Below are 22,452 nucleotides of genomic sequence, written 5' to 3'. Positions count from 1 at the left end.
ATTACTGAGAGGCTTCATGCCAGTGTTCGCATGTCTGGCTTTAGTCTAATATTAAACTGCTGCCTCTTGATATTGTCTCTGCAATGATGTTTTTCACAGTTTATAGAGAGTACTTTTATATCAAGATTTCACTGTATATAAGCCATATTTCTTTGCTTTTGTTTTACGTGAAGAAATTTTTGTAATAACCTCCCTCCTTATAATGATAGACAAAAATAAACATTTTGGAGTAATTGAAAAATTTAATTTCAGAAATATAAACTGTGGTTTTTGAAATCAAACATTTTTTTTGGCAAATAAATGAACCAGAAATTACATCAAAAAGTGATTTAAATATTTATAATAATTATAACACTAAAAGCAATTTTCAGCAATTTTTAATTGCTGAAAACCTAGAATATTTTATTTTCCCTTTCCTTGACACTTAGCCATGTAGTCATCTCAAATGGTGAAATCTGTCTGTTCTATTTGTTTTCTAATTTTTCACCATTCAGTCAAACCCTAGAACTTTTAGTCTTCATTGCAGTTATTTTTTTAATTGCATAAATTCTCTTTGATAGGCCAGCGGTGATATTTGATACTCTGCTAATGATGGTCAATTCTAGATTACTGAAGAACTTCTCATTGAAGATTTCTGTAGAGGAATGATGTCTATCAGAAATGCCGCTGTATTTTCTGCCTGGGACCCAGGTTATTGGCAAAATCTGGGTCCCTCTAAAAAAAATTATAGCTCCTCCCCCCATCATTCATTGGCATCTCTGTGAATTTTTTCCAGTATGACCCAGAGCTCTGATAACCTTTTTATATCTCTTCGTTAAGACAGCAGCAGGCCATGTTCTGGGTAGAAGTTGGGATGTATCTCTGTGAATCAAATAATTAATTACTAAAAACATATTCTACCCTTTGCCATCTTAACGCATGGGCCCATCCGGGCACCTCAAGAGAATGCGGGCCTCACAAAAATAAGACCCAGTTAAAATTTTCGAGAATTTGCCAGGTGGGATTTCAAAAAAATTACTTGGCCCGGGGGTCCATGACGCTCTAAAGATGGCCCTGGTTCTACCCAAAAGTTCATTGAAAAAAAGGATTAATTTACCAGCTTATAACTAGGTTCTTTTACTTTCAGTGTCTACTCTAGTAGGAAAAGCTTACAAAGAAGCCCATTAACACTGAGAATTTAATAAATGTAATAAATCTAGAGCAAATATGCAGTCGATCCCGCTTACAACATTCCAATTTAGAACGTTTTAGTAAGACTTATTTTCGTGGTACCAATTCTAAGTATAATTCTCATTAAGATTTCCCATTTAAAGCATTTTCCTACTTAGGATTTTTTTTATGACAGTTTTTTGAAAAACGTAATAAGCGGGATCCACTGTTATTACACGTTAACCTTTTACCGGCTGAATTAAGATTTTAAATGATTTTCTAAACTTTTTCTGTTATTTTCTCTTTTGATCCTTTAGTTAAGAGATATCAACCATAAAATTTATAGGGAAAAAAAAATTTCTTTCATGGTTTCTGGACTTGCTCATGCCCATAGAAACAACATTAAAAACAAATAAAATTAAATTTTATTCTTCCATAAAAATAAGTGATTAAAAAAAAATTAAATCTATATATCATAAGTGCTGAAATGAATGAAATCTTTGTTTTGTAGATTAAATTTACAATATCATGTATTCAGGGAAAAAAATAGTGCTTTCATGTAAGAAAAATATTTTTTTTCTAATTAATAAAACCGATGTCCCCAATTAGGAACATTGGCTGTTAAAAGGTTAAGCACACACATTTATATATATTTAATAATAAATAAATCTATAAATTCCCTTCTGATTGATTTTCTATTTCGTTATAAAAACCTTATCTATTTCTACAATATCTTGTGATTAAATTTAAAGCAAATGAGATTGACGCTTATCTTCTGATTCCCTAATCATATAAATCCTTACAAAGCGATTTCCTGGTAGAATGGTTTTCTTTTCCCTCACTGATGGTCGACCACTCTTATCTTGTCACTATTTAACTGCCACACATTTTCACACCTGAATATGGAAGATGTGTCAGTGAAACTTTTTAGTGTGCTTGTGTGCCTAGCATTTGGCGTGTTTTATGTTCAATAGTGATCAAAATGGATCTTCAGCCACTGCTTTGCATCAAGGTCCGCAACTAGATATTTTCTATAAATTCCCTTAAATGGCCATGCTTGCCCTTCTAATGGGCAAGTATGTATTTTGGCGCCCCCATGTAATGTACAAAAAGCAGTTACAAAGGGTGAATTAATTCAGCACCCCCTCTAGTCCAGAGCCTGCGGCGCCAGACCTGCTCTTCCCCCCCCCCCCCCCCAGTTGCAACCCTGCATCTATCCTCCAAATTGGTAAAATGTGTGGATTTTAAATTTAATGTATACATGTTTGTGTTGCAGGTCTGTGTAATCTCGTCATGGCAACTAGAGTTTTTTTTTTTCAAAAGAATAGCCAACTCAAAGTTGTAAAACTTTAGAAAATCCAATTTTTAGCCGATTACTACTGCACAATCACTGGTTTCAAACCCAGATTTTCACTAAAGGTGAAATCTGGAGGAGGGGGGCCTGTGCCCCCAAGCAGATCAAAAATTAAAAATAATATTGCAGAAAATTAACATATTGGAAAAGAAATACATGCTTATACTATGTTAATTTAAAATGGTGTTTGATTGTTAGTGGCCCAAATTTCTGTGAAGAATTATAGATAATTTTGCCCTCCATAAACAGGGCTCGGCACGGGTCACTTTTTTAGAAGCTGGTCACTTTTATTACGTATTTTCGGGCCCAGGTCACTTTTTCCACTTTTTTTTGCAAAAAAACCCCCGGTCTCGCGCACTTTTCTGCTGTCAGTGTTTTTCTTTTCTTCAAGGAGGAACTTCAGCCGCTGTGGTGGTCGAGTGGTTATAGTGACGGACTCGCGATGCGAGGATCCGCCGTGCAGAAACTAACTTACGCACAACGTGAGAATATCAAAGTGCGCTTATTAAAGATGCGTACTATTAACACGTATTAAGTGTATTATTAATACACTTTGGAGAATACTCTTGTAGCTGGCCAACGTTAGAGAAGCTCGCAAGTATTTTGAATTTACTTACAATAAAAAAAAAATCATCCGACTGAAAATTGCAATCTATCTAGAAATAAAATTCGTACAATTTTTTAAACTGGATTTAAATCTCAGCAAGAAACCATAGCCCCAGATATGATCGAAAGGAGAACTATTTATGAAAAGATCATAATCCTACAATTCAACGTTTATGGAAGGATGACGTCACTCTCTGCTACCATACGAAGGTTTTTAACAACTGGCTGTTGCGAAGATATATTTTGGGAAGAGAGAAAATTCAACTGCCCCTGCAGGGAATTGAACCCATGTCCTTTCACCTTCCAGTTGAATTTTCTCTTTCCAAAATATATCTTCACAACAGCCAGTTGTTAAAAAACTTCGTGTGGTAGCGGAGAGCGACGTCATCCTTCCATAAGTCGCCATCTGGTGGCAGCATCAACAGTTGTGAGTTTGGCCTGAGTCTGGTCCGACCATCCATGTACGGTCCCTTTCAGTGTACACGAGCTCCAAGGAAAGATTGAGAAATTTGTTGCCTCTATAGTCTAGTGGTATAGGGCGTTCACCCGGAAGGTGAAAGGACGTGGGTTTGATTCCCCGCAGGGGCAGTTGAATTTTCTCTCTTTCCAAAATATATCTTCGCAACAGCCAGTTGTTAAAAATCTTCGGATTCAACGTTTAGTTTAACACGGGTTTTCAAATCAGATGAAAATTGGTCATCAGGCTGATGAAAACTCAGTTAACATACATACGAGCCGTACATAGAGGCGGATTTAACAGTGGGCACACCGACCGCGCCTTTGGCCCCTACTTTATACTTTTTCCTAACTTAAGGGGCCTAATCATTTTTTTTATGCCCGGGGCCGTCAACAACTGACCTTTATCCGCTTCTGGTCGTAACTTAATTTAGAGCATCTTCACGATGCTGATTGTTGACTTAATATCGACATATTGCGCTCCATTCTTGGTGTTGTGTGAAAAAATCCCCTTTTTAGACCTCGGAAGTTATTAAAACGGTTTTGTCTCAAGTCGCTGTTATGACCGCAATAGGCGAAGGCGGGGTCTGGTTCCACGGGTGTTGAACGAGGAAGGGTGCAGAGTTTACTCTTTTTTCGTTTAAAAAATGGATACCGCCCCGGGCGATAGTAAATTTTCGTTCGTACTTGCGGCCCAGGTTGCTACATACCGTGATCAAATCCAAAACACTGGGAGGGTGGGGCAATGCCTCGAACGGAATTTTTGATGGAATGGTATATGTAAGAAAAGGCAATAAATTCCTTTGCAAAATTATCGAATTTCACAGTCAAGGGGCAGTAAAATTATGTTTCCCCTCCAGAAAAAATATTGTATTACGGCCATGGTAAATCGGATGCCCCCGGGTAGAGGGGGGGGCGAATTCACTGTTTTTTTCGTTGAAAATTACGGGAGGAGTTTTTTTCGCGCTAAAATAGGTAGCCCTGGCAGCAGTATCCATAAACTCTATCAACCACATTTATAAACCCTGTACGTCGTTGATTCAATTTTTGTGTTCATTTTATCCTAATTTTCCGTATTTCCCGATATATTTCTATCGATTTTCGCATATTGCCGCATATTTGGTTGATTCATGTTATAAGTTATATATTTTTTTGTAATTTTATGTGCCCTTTGTCAGCCATCTTGAATTCACCGCCGCAAAACAGCAATTGATTGGCGCGGAAAAAAGTCCCCACGGTGGTGCTTACAAGGTTCATGGGAAATATTTACCGGGGAAGGCTGCAGAGTCTTTTTCTGTTAAAAATTACGGGGGGGGGCAAAATTATATTGTTTTTGGGTAAAGTTGCAAATGTTTTTTTTGCATACCCTTTTTTTTTACACGTAAAAAAAAAGAAAAATATATATTTAAAAATTTTTCTCTCAAAAACCAAACAATTTCAAAACTGGTTTATTTTCTCCCTCACCCAAGGGCAGTATTATTTTTATTTTTGTGCCCCTCCCCCCCTCCCAGCCCAGCCGGAGATGGACTTGAAGGGTGCGGCAGATGACAATTGATATACATCATGTTTACATCAGTAGGCTCTGCCATTGACGCTGGGGGGAGGGTTGATTGCCCTCCTTCAACGTATAACAATTAAAATAATTTAGTTAATTTAATAATTTAAATAATTTATTTAATTCAGTAATTTAAGTAATATTTTAATTTAATAATTTAAAATAATATTGTTAAAAATGTAATTTTATAGTTTTTTTTTTCAATCATTATAGGTAAACCTAGGTATGTAAATTAATTTGTACTAGTTAAAAAAAGTTTGTGTACATTTTGTATACTGTCATTCATAGCATAACATGAATGGGAAAATCCACTAGAATGTATAGATGGGACAAATTCTCTCATTCAAATTTTGTGTTATTTCATTTTTTTCCTTCTTTGAATGTGAAAACTTTTTCCCGTTTTGAAGTTTTTCCTGCTTAAATAGATTTTAAGATGGGTTGGGGGAAGCAATATGGGGCCATTCAAGTATTACGTAAGCAAATTTTCAGCAGTTTTTCATCCCCTCTTCCCCCCCCCCCTGTCAAAAAAAATTTCGTCGTCAGCTCTGCCCCTCTGAATTCTAACTCATATTTTCATGAAGGGTGATTGATGACGTAAGCGTTATCCAACCTCCCCCCTTGTCATCAAAAGTCAGCAAATCGGAAATCCCCCCCCCCATTGATGATGACGTAATACTTGAACGGCCCCTATGGGGGAAAGGCATTGCTACTGTTACTTAGAAAGGATGTAATGTTACTCTCTCACACATAGTTGTTGATAAATTTGATAAGTTATTCAAAACTTTTCTAGTTAGCAGAATGCATTTGAGTTTGATTTATTTCACACTATTATGTAAAAAAAGCAATTTCGATGAGTTCCATTGAAATACAAAGTTTAGTAAAAACTAAATTCAATTTCAATTCATTCAATTTGGTAATAATCAAAATTCATTGCCCATTTGGTCTCTTTCTAAAATTATTTTGGTCACTATTTGGTCACTTTTTAAACATTTTGGTCACTATTTTCACTAGTTTTTAGGCCATGATCCGTGCTGAGCCCTGCATAAACCGATTCTGCATACACACCCGTGATTTTCGCAATGCGAAACAGCGACTAGAACATAGCAGCTAGATGAGAAAACTGGATATTCAAGGTTTTTAGATTTTTATAGATTCTGTATTTTTTCGCAACAATCTCGGAAAAATTTTTACAATTTGAATGGGCGTTCCAAAATCCTTCGTGATTTTTCAAAAAATGTACATCTGCAATCTTGTAGGGAAAAGGCGGCTTCATGCCATATCAGCATTGTCTTTGAATGCCTGTAGATAGCTGTGGAAGTACCATAATTTCCGATGTGTAACGGGAGGGGAGAAAACCCGGAATAGAAACTCAAAAATTTTAAAAGTTGGTACAGGGCCTCTCATTCAGGGACGCAACCAGATATTCATCATCTTCAACAACTGCCGTGTATATTAATAGAATACAGTAAAATTTTTCATTTGTACTTTAAAGTAGTGAAACTACTTTTTGAAGGTCACTCAATCATGATAGACGGTAGAAATAAAAAGAAAAGGCAAAAGTTGGGAAGTTTCTCTCTCTACTCATTTTCTTCTTGAAACTATGGAAGAACATGTTCCGGGGGTTTCTATAGTTGGTTGACTTGATGGGGACTCTTCATATGGAACAAGCTGCTCACCCACAAACACCTTGCCCCATTCAATGTTAATTAATATGTGTGTATATAAAAACAAATGCACATTTACATGCTTTTTTTAAGGATTTTTTAGCTACCCAGCTAATAATTCAAGACAAAATCAAGGAAACATCAATGTCTACATATCTGAGAACAGCACGTTGCATGAATCCTCAAGTAAAATCTCATAGGTATTTGTAATTTTTGTTTTTCTGTGTATAAAAAATGTAAGATGTGTTTGGCATTAATATGAATTATGCTTTTTAAACAAAATTTTAATTCAAAATCTTATGTGAAACATGTAACCACATTAGTAATTAAAGTGCTAAAATAAGTGTTTGCTTGATAGTACTGAACATGAATAGCTTGCTAGACAAACAAATGGGAAAATGATTTAAAAAAAAAAAAAAGTTTTTTTCTTCCCAACACATTAGTTCAAGTTTGTCTTGCAAAATAATAAAAATAGAAATACAAATCTGGTGTGCTCTGGTAACATCTCACTTTTTTATTATATCAAAGAATAAAAATTATTGCAAATTATCTAAAAGTTAGTTGATGAATTATCCCTTATTAATATTAGCCAAATTGTGGTGGCACATGTAGAGAAGTAAAAAAAAAATTTTTTTCTTCCTGTGCTGTAGATCAGGGAATTTGTGGTTTTTGTGGAATTTTATGGTTTGTGAGCAAACATGATTTTACTATCCCACCACTGTAAAATTTGATTTTATATCAGTGTTTCTGTTACTTCCTAAAATTTACCTTTTTCCTTTACTCTCCCTCTATCTTCTGTATCCTCTATTTCTGGCCCTGCTGAAGGTTCTTTAAATAAAAAAAATTTTAAATAAAAATCTGCCTTTTTTTTCACAAGTAACTTTTTTTTCTTTCAGGAATTCTAAAGGCAGTAGCCAACAAAGTTGAAGGGGCCTCTTATCACTACACTGAATCTTAGAGGCCTAGTAAGTGGAATGAAACAAATTGAATTTTTTATTTTTTCATACGATATGAGTGACATTTTCAGGTCGTGTCAGCAATGCAATGTGTGAAAGAAATAGACAGATTTTTCTCAGCCAGATATATCAAGGAAACATATTTTGTGGATATTATGCCAAGGTGGTCTTCACCTGGACTCTAACCCAGGCCATCTTGTACCCCATCTACACCACTGCCCCAAAGAAGAATATGTAGCATTGTTCTGCAGTAAAAATTTCCATAATAGTGTTTTCTTCACCTTTCTTAAAATTCATACAGATTGTTCTGCAGAGTATGTCACAGATTTCGGTGTATTCTGTTTTAGGACACCACTGTAGACACAACTCTGCCTTTTTCATTTCTGTGTCTATAGTGGTGTAGATGGTAGCGGGCTTGCCTAGTTTGCAAGAGGGCCTGGGCTAGGTTTCTGCAGAGACCTGGTGACTTTTCCAAGTTCACTTCATCATGATATCCAGAAAATGTTTCCTTTTGCTATACTTTCTTTCAAACCGAACCCAGCTCCAGTCACATACCACGAGCAATTTACTATCGAATGAGTCGTGCTGGAAGTGCACATGTGTACCTGAGTTCGAGTGTAGGGTTACCAGATTCGAAAACTGAGAAAGAAGGATGCTTGTGCACACTTATTTGATAGCATCACTTTCCTCAATTTCCACAACAGATGGAGCCACTGTACCATATGCCACTACAGCAATCTTTCGTAACTAAAACAGAACCACTGAAAAAAAAAAAAAAAAATTATATATATAATGTAGAAGTTCTATATTTTAAATGAGATATTGCAAACAAATTAAATGAAATGGAAAGATATAGCAAAAATATGAAAAATCATAAAGAAATGAAATTCAAATAGGAATCCAAAAATGAAAAAAGTTATAGCCAATGTCTAGGGCTCTCATCAGGGGGGAACACCCTGACATTAGCTTAACATAATGTTTCTGAGAGCATTTGGCCTCCATAACCTAAATATATGCTCGAACCCCCGACGTTCTGCTGAAGTACCATTGAATTCACAAATCAAAATAGAAGCAAAACAAATGTTTTTTGTCAATTTGAAAAAAAAGCAAACTAGCAGTCAATATAAAATAGATGCAGAAGGTGCAAGTACATACCATGTGTTAGTCCTATGTGGTGTGACGGGTTATGTTCAAAGTGAACAGTTATAGTTATTAGTGTGAGGAGGAAACCCGTTGCATTAAATAATCTCAAAAAAATCTTAATATGCATTTTGAAAATCGCTGGCATTATTACATATATGTTTGATGCAAGAAAATTTAGAAAACTCAATATTTTTGAAAACCTTTTTGAACTGAGATTGATTAGAAAATTAACTTTGAAATTAGTCTTTTCTTTTGTCGTGGATACCAGTTAAGACCATATTGTTAGCAATGTTTATTTTTAAGTCAAGGAAATCAGCTTGATTAAATCTTTAAAAAACTAATCAAAACAATAATGTGCTAGGATAGACTTGCTGGCTGATTTCATGGAAGTTGTTGTAGGTGAAGATTATTAAATCATTGCTTAATCAAACTTAGAAGGGTGTTTGTGTAATCAGTGATGAAAATTTTGACAAAGAATAGATTTTGCTAATTTTTTAGTGCTTGTAGCTCGTCATTAAATCCAGATAATTCAATGAAGTTAGTGTCACCTTATAGTATTTTTTTTTCTTTCCAAATATGTACTTAATTTGCATGTAGGTCTTCTGGAAACTTAACTTCCCAAATTCGGGGTTTTTAAACTTGGCACATTTTTTTTCCATAATTGATTATCCACCATAAGTCAAAAATTGTTCAAGATAGGACAAGGTTGGTAGGGTGTTTTATGTTCCACTAGGACTCGTCTATCACCCACTTTCATTTGGCAGGACATGCCACATTTATCCTGTATATATTAATAATTGTATTTGTTATTATTTTGATATTTTTCATTTCAGTACATGATTGATATTAAAAATACTCATAATTTTTCCAATAATATTTTTTTTTTCTTCATAATTTTATCCTGTTTTAATGTACAAAACCCAATGTCGTGCCTTGGAATATTTTAGCTCGATCTTAAGTCCATATTTCATGATTATAGTAGAACAGAAAGGTAATTTAAATATCACCTGATATCTCCTATACAAGTACCAAAAATGAATTTAGTGAAATTTTATAGTAAAAATTGACTTGAAAAATAATGTCCTAAGGTATAAGTTTCCCCTATATGATTTGCCTGTAGTGTAACATCTTTTAAACATTGTTATTACATGGCAAAAAAATGTTTCATTCAGGGTACCTCATTTGTTTTAGCCTCTTTAGGATCACTGACATAATTTTACATCCAAATTCCAGTGGAATAAATTCAAACAAGTTCTCTGTAGAGAGAAACGATGTCACACACTGCTGTTCGTACTAAGTACGAAAGCCTGGATGAACAAGCGGAGATCGAGACGATGTAGTTCGGAAAGAAAATTCACATTTTTCTGTGGGGAATTGAACCACCAATCTCTCACTGTCCGGGCGAGTGTTCTAACCATTGAACTACAGAAGACACATTTTCATTCTTTAGAGTATATGTATGAATGCTGAACGGGACTGCTCATGGACAGCTTCCATGAAAGAGAACCGGTGCACTGGCAAAATTTGTTTCAAATTTTTCTTCCCATTTAGTACTTAAATGTCTTTTTGTATTTTCCACACATTTTCTATTAACCTGGGGTGGGTTATATCATAACTTGCATTGACTACATTGCATTATGCTAAGGCATGTGAGCTTACCATCAGCTTTTGAAAGGTTTCATTTTTAGAGAAAAGTAAATTTTATTATGAGCATTAAAAGTAATTTCAATTTTATTATAATTAATTTTGGTAATCTTTATATGTGGAAAATGTAAATTTTATATGTTGTAGCTAATCACTTTGTATAATAGGATTTTAGTACCTTATGTGTAAGGTAGTATAGTTTTCTTATGTTTCAGTCAGTGTAATCTGTTTTTTAGGTATTCTCCAGTGGTCAACATTTGCATTTAATCTGGAAGCTCGCAGTGTTGCAAGAAAGGAAACCTCTGTGGAAGGACAGCAAATGACAAACAAAGAAATGAGATAGATGAAATGCAAACTGTCACTCTCCGCTATTCAGACAAAGTGTGATCAGCTGGATACCAAGTGAAGATGAATTTTGGAAAAACAATTCACCATCCTCTGCAGAGAATCAAATCACCGTCCTCTCGCAGTTAACTATTAGCTGAGCTAGGAGGCTGCTTATGCGCAGTCCCTTTCAGAGTACATATAGCGTCTAAGGAAAAAATGCCAGTCCTCTTTAGCTTAATAGTATAGCACTCACTGGGACTGTGAGGGGATAGTGGTTGTATTCCCTGCAGAGGCATTTTAATTTTCTTTCCAAAATTTATCTCTGCTTGGTATCCAGTCAATCATACTTTGTATAAATGAAACATGCTGTAAATCTCTTTTATGTGTAATTTTTCATGATGCAAAGAATATGGTGTTTCAAACCTTTTGCCTGTTAAAACTGGAATGGAAAAGGCATTCAGCATGGAACAGGGAATGAGTCAAAAGACATAGAATATGTATAATCAATTGTGTAAAGACCAAGTTAATAGAAATTCAAATTGATTGGCTGATTAGAATGGATTTGGGCAAAAGGACTTAAGAATAAATTACAGCCAAAGCACTGAATAAAAACATTCTCAAAATACTGGTGAAATCCTTTTTTTCATTTTGAAGTAAGTCTTTTGACTCATTAAATGTTCTATTCAGAGTCTGTATTTAAGCTTTGTATAACACTTTAATTTCATAGTTTTTCCATGTGTACTGAAGTTGATGATATAATCAAAGAAGATAAATGAATTGCTCAGGAATAGTTTGAATATTGTTGCAAAAGTCATTGGGATTAGGATGTGCTCATGCACAATTAACAAAACCTTTTCAGCTTTGTTTATCTGTTTTAAGGGCTTTATTTTTCTGTGAAAGAATAACAGTAACAGTTGATGTCTTTGATTGAGCTTTGTTTCCCATTAAATACTGCGTTTGTCTTGTGGTTTTTTAGAGAAAAAAGTCATCTGTATTGAACCGTGCATGCTTTTATGATAGCTGAATTTGTTTTTGCTTCTATGGCTATTCTTATAAGGAACATTTATTTCTCTCTTCCATCTCAATTACATTTGGAATATGATTTCTAACTTTTGCTCTTTTGAAAATTTCATCTATTATATGTTTGTCATAAGAGATGGTTTGAGAATCATTGTCTGTAAATGTTATATTCAATTGCTAAAAGAAGTTGAAAAATTATTGTGAAGAAAATTTTTTCACATTTTTGTGAAAAGCAAGGTTTCCTGAATTTGAACAAATTGGTAGTTAAATGAAGGTGGGCATAGCATTGATTTAAATCTTTTGTCTGGATAATTAACTTAGCGTTAGACAAAGCAAAAAATTGAGAGGGATACATTGAATCACACTGTTATTTAACTGTGTTCCTAAAAAGTTTTAGGTCAACTTCTTTGTATGTAATAAAAACTGAAGCGCCAGTTAGAAGAACAACAAAAACCACTTAATAATGAACGAATCCACCCGAGTAGTAGATTAATTCCCACTAACAGCCTACTGCTATAATGCGAAATGAAACTTGAGTATTGTTTCCACTAATACGATAAATTTATTTTTCATAAAAAAATCATTCAGAAATGGGAGAAAGTGGTTTTTTAACCTCTTTACAATCGCAGACTAAATATTTCGTCCGAATGTCAGTGTAATAAATTCAAAGAAGTTTTATTTTATTTTCTCTCTTCACCATTGTGAAGCGTTATAGTAACCCTATCAACTGAAGTTTATAATCCTGTTAACGATTTTTCCTCCATATATAATATATATCTACTACAGTCCATCGCAAAAGTTTTGATAATGCACTTTTCTTAAAATAACAAGGAAAATATGGCAAGTAAAATTGGCAACTTTTAAATGGATAATACCTGAAGTATATATTTCTATGAAAGAACATTTAGAATATTTATAGTATCGAAAATACAAAAAATGGCAGTCTCAAAATTTTAGACTATTCAGATTTACTAAAATTACAGGATTTTAATAGCTAATAGACTTTTTATTTTTTCCTAACAACCTCAAACACTGTCCTCCATGAATCTAATTGAATTCTGTAGGGTTTTTTAACATCAAAACTGCACCATGCTTCCTCGATGGAGCTTTAAGTAATCAATAGTCAAACACTGTATTTCATTTGCAAACACATTTATCATGAGTATGCCCATACATTCCTAATGGGATTCAAGTCAGGACTCATCGATGGCCAGTCTGAAACCGATGCATTTTTTGTGATTAAAGACCTTTTTGTGGCAGCAGTTCTTTGAATGGATACGTTGAAATGTCAAGTTTGGTTCTCCTAAATCTCCAATCAGTAGCAAATTGGCTTTTGGGGACACGTCATTTGGACCTGCTCATAGCAATAACAATGACTTTTACAGCCTTTCTTTTTGTTTGTAAATAAAGTACTTGAAGGATTTCATCATACAAAATATGCAACAACTTTGCCTTTTTTTAATGAAAACCAATCCGATAGTTTTCCACTTTTGAACTATCTTGTCTCTGATATGCCATAGAGACACAATTTTTTAAATTTGGATTAATCAGAAGTTTTTCTAAACTTTTGAGATGGCTAATTTTTAACATTTTGAGTTTTTTAAAAATCCAAAACTTATTTTCCTCGACCAATGACCAAAGTTTGAAGTAGGTTTTTTGCATTTTGATCACAAGCAAAAAAAAAAAAAAAAAATGAAATCCAAATTTGAAATGATATCCATGGCATAGTTAAAAATCTATAGTGTGTAAACTTTTGAGATGGACTGTATATACATGTAAGAGCAAAAGAGAACACTTAGGATAAGGGTGAAAGGAGACTGTAAAAAAAAATACTCATCTCTGTTATGCTTTTGCCTTTTATATTTTTTTCTTTCCCGTTTATTGCTTTTTCTGGCGTGTGGTTGGGTTAGGACAAGGTTACCAGCTTTATCTCTGATTCATGAAATAGAGATAATCCAAATTTGTTGCCAAAAGCTTATACATGAAGTAGTTAATTTTCAAAAAAATTTTCTTTCTTTGAACTGACGATTCAAACACTATCATTTGAGTGTATTTTTAATATTTTTGTTTTTAGACCTTGGAGTCTCTCACACATTCAGCTATACAAACATGTGAATTTTTAAGAATATTACAGTATTTATTGTGGAAAGAAATTCAATGATAAACTGACTGCAAATGATTTTTAGCAAATCAATTGTTCATTTCTCAGAAAGATGAAAACACTGATATAATGTTATTTTAATTTATTTTTTGTTCACTAGTACTAGATCTAATATTTTTTGTACAGGAAAATCTATATATATATATATAAATGAATCTGCTACGTTCCATCAAAAACTTTGTCAGAAATAATTTTCAGTGCAGAGTAAACCAACAAAAATGTTAGCATTTTGGTGAAAATTCTGTTTTATAAAAATAATTGTCATATTGTTTCACACATTATTCTTTATTATATAACTGTATATCTTAAATGTTTTCCAATAGTGTTATTTCTTATTCAAAATTTCAATGTTTCATTGCAAATTTTAATTATTTTTTTTAAATCTGATTGTCATTTCATTGTGTTTAATATAGACATGGGCATCATCTAACCCAGTAGCAAAGCTGTGGTATTATTTTTCGGATTGTAACATAGGTATAAATCCACAAGCCCCTGATGCATTTCACATCATGGCATTTTGTACATGACTGCAGTTGACAGTGATTAAACAGTTGGACCACTGAGAAAAAAATTGTGCTGGTCTGTGGGACCACCAAAAAACATAAAACATTGCCAGTCAGTTTTAGTAACATATCATTTGCAAAATGTTTTCTGGAAATGCAATTTAAAAAGGAATTCCTACCTTAACTCTCACTTGTTTATCGATAAAGTCACAGGATCAACAATGGTGGCTTCATAAGGTTTGACTACAGTTCTAATTGTTTTTTTATGGCTTTTCACATGCCTTGGTAGTCACTCTTCTAAATGACAATATATTTAGAGGAAAATTATTATTCAGAAGAGATTTTTCATTTTGCGCACCACTCATGATATCTACGGACCACTAGATTTTTATATTCACACTGGACTGTAGGACAAGTAACTTTTTTTTTAAAAATGCTAATATTGCCATTACAGCAATCAATCAGTCCCATATGTTTTTATGTAACAACTGTATGCTATGTTTTTCTTTTGGTAGAGTGATCACCTAGTATAACCAGTTTTCAATTGAGTGATGGGGGGTCGTTAAAACAAGTATCAACAATATATTGAATGAAGCAATGAGAGTTTAGCATGAGTGGAAAGATCTTGCTAGTATTGTGTGTGTGCAGTTATATGACACAATGAATTCAACATAAATGAGAGTATTTATTGTTTGGGCTATGCTATTGTAGTTATAGTGATAAAAAAGTGTCATAACATTGTAAATTTTTGACAACTCCTGAATGACTAAGCAAATTTCTGATATGAACTTGAAATGATAGAATTAAGTTGAGGAAATTATATATAATGTTGAATAAAACGCAAAATCCAATATCGTAATTCAAAGAAAGAGTACCACTTATTTTTCAATGTCATTTCAATAAAAAAGAATTTAAAATGATTGACTTTGAAATTGTGAGCTTATTTTATGCACTGTATGATAAACTGAACTTTAATTCTAATGAAAGTATATCAAAGAACACTTGGTTTTTTTTCTTCTCGGGTGTTTCTAAATAATAATCTGAGGGTCAATCAAATGAAACTCTTTTGAGTGGATTTATTGCAAAAAACAAAAAAGGCTTATATCTGATAGCATGTCAGAATTAGAGATGATCCATTCTTCATCTTCCATTCATCAAGTGTCCAATTTCTGTGTTTCTCACAAAAGCTGTTTTCTTCGGTTTTGCAGCAAAATCAAAAAGATTCTTGTTGGTTGCCGCTATTAAAACCAATTCATTTTGAGATACTTCTTGCAGAGAGTACGGATATGCTTTGTGATGATCCTGAATTGTATTACACTGCGATTTGTTGCATTTTACCTCTTCTCTTGCTGCACATAGTGCATGTCGGTCACCTGGTGCCTCTTTCATTCATAAGCAATTTCTGCCCACTATTTAGTTTTCCGCTCAAAGTATTTTGGCTTGGCTGCCATTCTTTGAAGACTCAAGATACTGTTGTACAAGGAAAGCCGAGAAGGTTAGCGACTTCAGCGATACTGGAATCACCCGTTTTTGCACGCAGAATCATGCCGGGTTGTTGGATGGTTTTGCCTTTTTTCCCAAAAACCAGCCAACGCATCGTTAAAATCCTTCGAAAATACTATTTTTCTGTTGTTTTCACCCCCATCAATAAACTTTGCTTCTCTAAACTTAAAGATCCCATTGACACTCAACAACTGGGACATTTCATGCCAATGTGGATTATAAATAGGCTAAACTAAACGTGCCCTAAAATACTGTTTAAAGGAGCATAGAAGATATGTAACCTGCAAGACTTCAACCGTTCATCCATAGCCCAACACTGCTGGTCCTTTTACCATAAATTTGACTTCTCTTCTGCCAAAATCATTCAAAAATGCCCCTCACCATCTGACTTGGACTTCTTTGAATCATTCCACATTAACAAAAACACAAACCAGTTGGTCAACGACCTAACTAGCACACCACCCTACTCAAAAATCTGGCAACAGTTGCTACAATAATAATTCTTTTCCATCAGCATCACTATCACGTTCTCGTTTGCAATTGGCTCCACCATTTTTTTTTCCGTCCCCCTCTACTCTTTTGTTGCCGGTTCATTTTGAATTCGACTCTTGTCTACAACAGCGAGTAACTCCCGCTATAGGTTTTTCGGTATTTTTTCTTTGTTTCTGCTACTGATGATGGAACCTCATATAGTTCCGAAATGCGTATAGCCGTGGTTCTTTTGCAATTTTGGGTTCAACTACATCGGTCGTTCAATTTATCGATGTCATGGTACATCTCTTGTTCCATGTCCCAACAACGAGTTTGCTGCGCTTCAGCCGAAGCTTCAGTAGATCACGCTCTTCAGAGGAGATTGTTTCGTCTCTTTGGCTACCGTCACTTGCACCGATGATGTCCACCGCAGTAGTGGACGAAACGTCTGCTGATATAAAAAGTCTCAAACACCTCTAAAAGTATGGATACTCTTAATCATTGTTTTTACATTGCTATATACAGAATATTTATTTTGTAAAGGAGCCTGTGACATTCATTTTATTGGCACAGGAGGGAGGGGGGGGGGAATCCATAGACTTCATCATGCTGACACAAATTATCCGTGAAACACTAAACGTTTAGAATCACTGGTCAAACCCCTTCCAATGAAAGCATTAAAACAGAAAATATAAAAGAAGGATGTCATCAAGCAATTGTTAACAAAAAAAGTTTGCACTGATATAAAAATGGAATTCTGAAAGTTCTTCATAAGCCTTAATATAAAAAGTAATTTTCAAATTGCCCCATGCTAGGAATCGCCGTTCTACTATGTACGTACAAGAGAATGGGTAGGGTGAAGGTGTAAAGAGAAATATACTTCGAATACTACTCTATCTATTATTCTGTTTTCCTTTCATTTGTTTTTTTCCCTTCTTTCTAACGTGTGGTTAGGACAAAGTTACCATATTTATCACCCATTCCTCAAATAGACATCATCCAAATTTCTTGTCAATAGCTTGCAAACACATTGGGTTAAAAATTGATTACATCACTTTATGGTCTTGTCAAATTCACCAAATGCAACTTGGTGGTTTTAGAACTTTTAAGCGATGATCTAACCCTAAAGAGAAATCGAGAAAAGATGCAAGCTAGTTTTTCTTGTGTGCTTGGGCACTCTTCAAATTTTAACGCGGTTGTTATTACGATTTTCTCAGACTGCAGTTTTTGAGTTAATTCGCGAGACTAAAAAAAAAACACCACGTTCTGAAATTTTGCAGAAATGTTTACTCGCCATGTGTGAGTAAAATGTACCACAGATTTAGAAATTTTAACCCATAGGAAGTACTTTTTTAAAAGAATGTTGAATTTCTCTCTGATTTTTTAAATTCATACATTTTTTTAAAACTTTTAGAAATTCATAAAATTCTAATGAATGATCAGATATTGAAATTCCAGGTTCATTTTATTAACACACATGTCGTACAAATATTCTTACAAAATTTCAGAATTTTTTTTTTTTTTCTTCTAATCTTGAACGGATGAGCTCAAAAACTGCAATTTGAAAAAAAATTAAATTCAGATTTTTTTTCTTGTTCTCATTTTTACACTATAATTCATTAATTTTTAATTTTATTTCGAAAAAACAAAATCAGATTGACACAAAATTTTTTTGCATTGGATTTTCACAATTGAAATATTTTTTGAAGTCATGTTTAAAAAATCTACTTCAGGGGTCGTGACATCCCTTAAATGAATAAAGTATCGCTAACAATTTTGAGATGAGATTTTTTCCCCAGTTCCAATTCAGAAGTTTCGGAAGATTAACTTGATTAATACAATAATCTTGTTGAGTGACATCGCTCAGTTACAAATTTTCACCATGAAATCTAACAATTACAGACAATTTAAAATTTTTATGTCATCTCATTTATCATTTATGTTGTGTGTGTATGAAACAGTACTGAAAACCATATTTAGAACAAACAGTAAAGAGATGGCTTCATTTAGAAAGCTGAGGGGAATGGCAGGCATGATTTTTCGGGGAAAAAAATTAAACAAAACATTAGAGTAAGGGGGCGGCGAGAGCGAGAAGTTTGTCTATACTAAAAGGGCAACTACCCTCTTATAAAAACGCAGCTGAATGAAACTAAGTTCTGCGTGAATCATGTAGTATTGAATACATTTCAAAGTCATCAAAATCTTGTAAAAAGGTATAGTAAATTTATTAACATATATATTTTTCAGCTCGGTAAATATCAATTTCAGTCACAAGGACTGTAAAAATCGGTATGAAAAATGTGACTGGATGAATAATCAGTAGAAAAAATCCAAAACCACTAATTATATTGAATATACCAATTAATAAAATAATTAGTTTGAAAAGTTTCAGATTGAATCATTATTTTACTGTTCATACCAGTAACCTTCGTCAAGCTACTATTTTTACATGCGTCATTGAAGCTTTTTACGCTTAACAGTTTCGATGAAAGTTTAAACTTGCTCAATACATATTGCCCTATTGTTCAACTGACCACCGTGTGATCTAATTCGAAAGACGGTAAAAATTTTTTTAAAAAACACGATCGTGCAGTAAGCACTATGCACTGTATGCACCTCTCCTCAAAACTTTCACTAAACAGTGAAGGAGAGCAAATTACATTTTGGCAAAAAAATGTTGATTTGGTTTTAAAAAAAATTTCAAATAGATCTCATTTGGGTAACTTTACAAATCTGGTGATAAATTTGCCAATATAGTGGACAAAGCTAACACGTAAGCTACACGTAATAACAAGGTTGTAAATTACTCACAGCGAAAAAGCGCCAATCATGGATGAAGGTCGAACATGGTTTCTTCTAACGGGATTGGATATTTCAGTTCATTTTCAAGAAGTGGCAACTTGCCGCTGGCGGAGAAATTTACACTTGTGTGCAAAATTAAGAGAATTTGCACACTGGGTGTCTATTTTCACAAAAAGTACTGAACCAAAGGTACTAATAATGCCACCAAAGAAGTATGCAAATAATCAGTGTCGAATACGTAAGCGTACACGTGCGTGTGGGTGGAGCTATGACCACAGAGAGGATGATAAGGACCCAAGGCATTTTCCACGATTCGTGTGCTCATACTCCTCAGTGACATTTGCTGTGTTCCTCGCAAGAGTTTGGTAAATTTTATAAGCTATCAGGTAAAATGAGTAGCCACAAACGTATGGATGACGAAATGAGATGGAGGATCGTCGGTAGATTGGAGGCAGGGCAAGTGCAGGTGGTTACAGAGCTTGATGTTACGCCCAGTGTCATCTGCAATTTGTGGAAACAGTTTCAGGACACTGGATTCATATCGAGAAGACCTGGACAAGGTCATGGAAGAGCCACGACGACCAATGAGGGTCGTTATTTGTCACTTTCAGCTCAGTGCCACAGGACTGCTACAGCATCACAGCTCTCACGTGAACTGCATGCTGCCACTGGAACTTGAGTTTCACAGTTTACTGTTGCCTGAGGGCTTCATGAGAGAGCTTTATGCCGGAAGACCTGCGTCCCACTAACTGCAGCACATCAGAGCACGTTTAGCATGGCGCAAACTTCAGTGGAGTTCTTCACAGATGAGTCAAGAGTCAGCCTGGACACTGATTCTCGATGTACACTCATCTGGAGAGAGCCTGGTACTCGATACTATCCCTCCCACATCAGGGAAATTAACCACTATGGTGGTGGAGGTGTCATGGTCTGGGCAGACATGTTGGATGGCTGCACACCCCTCCATAGGTTGGGCAGAGGGTCCATGACTGCTAGGAGGTATAAAGAGGAGATCTTAGAGCCCTATGTTTGACTTTTCAGGGATGCAGTTGGCCCTTGGTTCCTGTTCATGAACGACAACGCTCATCCATATCGGGCTCACTTGGTCAACGATTATCTGGAAAATGAGGGTTAGCCAGCCAGATCTCCTGACCTAAACCCTATAGAACATGTCCGGAACGCTCTTGGGAGGGCAATTGCATCTCGCCATCCCCCTCCGAGAACCATCCCAGAACTGAAAACTGCATTGCTGCAGGAGTGGGACCGATTGCCACAGAGACTTCTCAACTGCCTCGTGTCCAGTATGCCGTTGCGCTGTGCGACCTGTCTGACTGTGAGAGGGGACCATACCCTATATTAGACTCATTTTCGGTTCGATCTCGCAACGTTGATTTTGGACATTCTTGCAATGGTGAGCTTTACTGACAATCATGTGTGCGTACTAATACTTTTGTGTGATACATCTCTTTCTCTGCTATAACTATGTATTCGTACCAAATTTTATTAGAATCTGTCCTAGTTTTTCAGAAATTCGACATAATCTGCTAACTCTCTTAATTTTGCACATGAGTGTACTTTCGTTTGGTGTTTGGCTCGTGTACGACAAAATAGATTTTTTTTTTGGCACACCTAAAAATTCCTTTTTCAAACACTGAAAATGAACTTCTCTGTACTTGGCCCCATATAATTTTGATGTCAATGATATTCAACATTTATAACTAAATGGCAATATCATAAGTTACGCGGATGATACAGCAATATTATCTCTGATCAAAATCAAACAACTGTCAAAATTAAAGCGGAATCTGATACTTCAATAATTTCAAACTGGTTAAAATGCAATAAACTAACTCTTAATCTACAGAAAACCGAATTCTCATTTATTTTCAATTGTACTCAACTAAAATCAGAACCTATCATAATCCGATGTCATACAAATGACTGTTCTCGGAAACATTGTGTTTGCACTAAACGGATGAATTTAATTATCTGGGTATTATCTTCCATAAAAACCTTAAATGCAAATCCCAAGCTGTAGCGATAAATAAATTAAAATTTATCAACATCAGAATTCATACATTAAAAAATATTGTCTCCCCAGTCTTTCTTCGATCAATTTATTTCGCTTGGGTACTGCCAGTTATACGATTAAAATACTTTGAAGATCAATAACAAAATTTCGCTGTAAGAGATTCAGTGTGTCCTCCCCCTAAACCTCCTCCCAAAAGGTAAATCCTGTGAACGAATGTATGTAAACTATGGAAGCGTCAGAGTAAACCTTCTTCTGATAATATAAAATAATGTAATTTTACATCGGAATTAAAAGATTGAAAAAGCGAAAATTTAAATTTTTTTAAGAAAATAATTTATTGTTTTTCAAGTTGTTTTCCGTGAAAGCGAAGTATATTTTAAAACATGCTTTAAAGTATTTAAAGCATGTATTAACATGGGATCAAATAAATATTTGACTGAAAAATTGATCAATTAATAGCATGAATAATTTGCACCATATATATAGGAAGAGATTGATCTATCTTTTTAGTCAAAACATCTGATATTCCTCGAACATTCAGATATATGACAATTTGGTTCAGATATTGTACTATGTTGTTGTGTTACTGGGTATATAGACTACAGTAGTATACTCACTAATCCTGCACGTATCAGATAAGGGTGTGACATTATCAAAATCACTGAATTACTGGAAGTCAATTGAAAAAGTCTAAATAATATGAACTCCTGCGCACAGACAGTGACACGTTTTCCTCTTCTATGTTCGAAGAAAAAACCCACCTAAAAAATCTCACAGATCCAACATTGCAATGGCAGAATTGTATGAATTACGCTTTGCACCCTGGGCCAGGTGATTTTTTTTGAGTCCCTACCTGGCTAATTTTCGAAAAATTCAACTATTTCTAGCTTTTCTGACTTGAAAGTTTGGCTTGGTGAAATTTTTTTTTCATTAAATGAAAAATGGCCATTGCAGCTGTAAACGACTACTTTGAAGACTTAGAGAAAATATTTTGTGACAGGATAAAGAGAAATTTGAATATCATCTGAAAAAGTGTGTGGAGCTTGAAAGGAGGCAAGTTGAATAATAAAATAGAATTTTTCCAAAAAGTGTGTGTATATGTATAT

At 34.6% G+C, this 22,452-nt stretch overlaps 1 protein-coding gene across 3 annotated transcripts in view; it reads left to right on the top strand.

Moving 5' to 3' along the window:
* The window catches only part of LOC149080690 (uncharacterized), a 239,265-nt gene extending 225,716 nt beyond the window's left edge, over nucleotides 1-13,549 (top strand). For 2 of the 3 annotated variants that reach the window (XM_089239904.1, XM_089239903.1), the window contains exons 23-25: nucleotides 6,878-6,984; nucleotides 7,681-7,749; nucleotides 10,764-13,549. In XM_089239904.1, the coding sequence (XP_089096030.1) occupies nucleotides 6,878-6,984; nucleotides 7,681-7,711 (138 nt within the window). In that variant the 3' untranslated portion in view covers nucleotides 7,712-7,749; nucleotides 10,764-13,549. Of the gene's footprint in view, nucleotides 1-6,877; nucleotides 6,985-7,680; nucleotides 7,750-10,763 lie in introns of those variants that run through there. The other variant, XM_089239905.1, reaches the window with a different exon arrangement.
* The last annotated feature ends 8,903 nt before the right edge of the window (nucleotides 13,550-22,452 follow it).

Source organism: Pholcus phalangioides, unplaced genomic scaffold, assembly GCF_987345545.1.
Source record: "Pholcus phalangioides strain wild (caught in Gottingen) unplaced genomic scaffold, Ppha-v1.0 ptg000011l_1, whole genome shotgun sequence".
Taxonomy (NCBI): domain Eukaryota; kingdom Metazoa; phylum Arthropoda; class Arachnida; order Araneae; family Pholcidae; genus Pholcus; species Pholcus phalangioides.
Note: the sequence above shows the minus strand (reverse complement) of the source record. Positions and strands in the feature narration are given on the sequence as shown.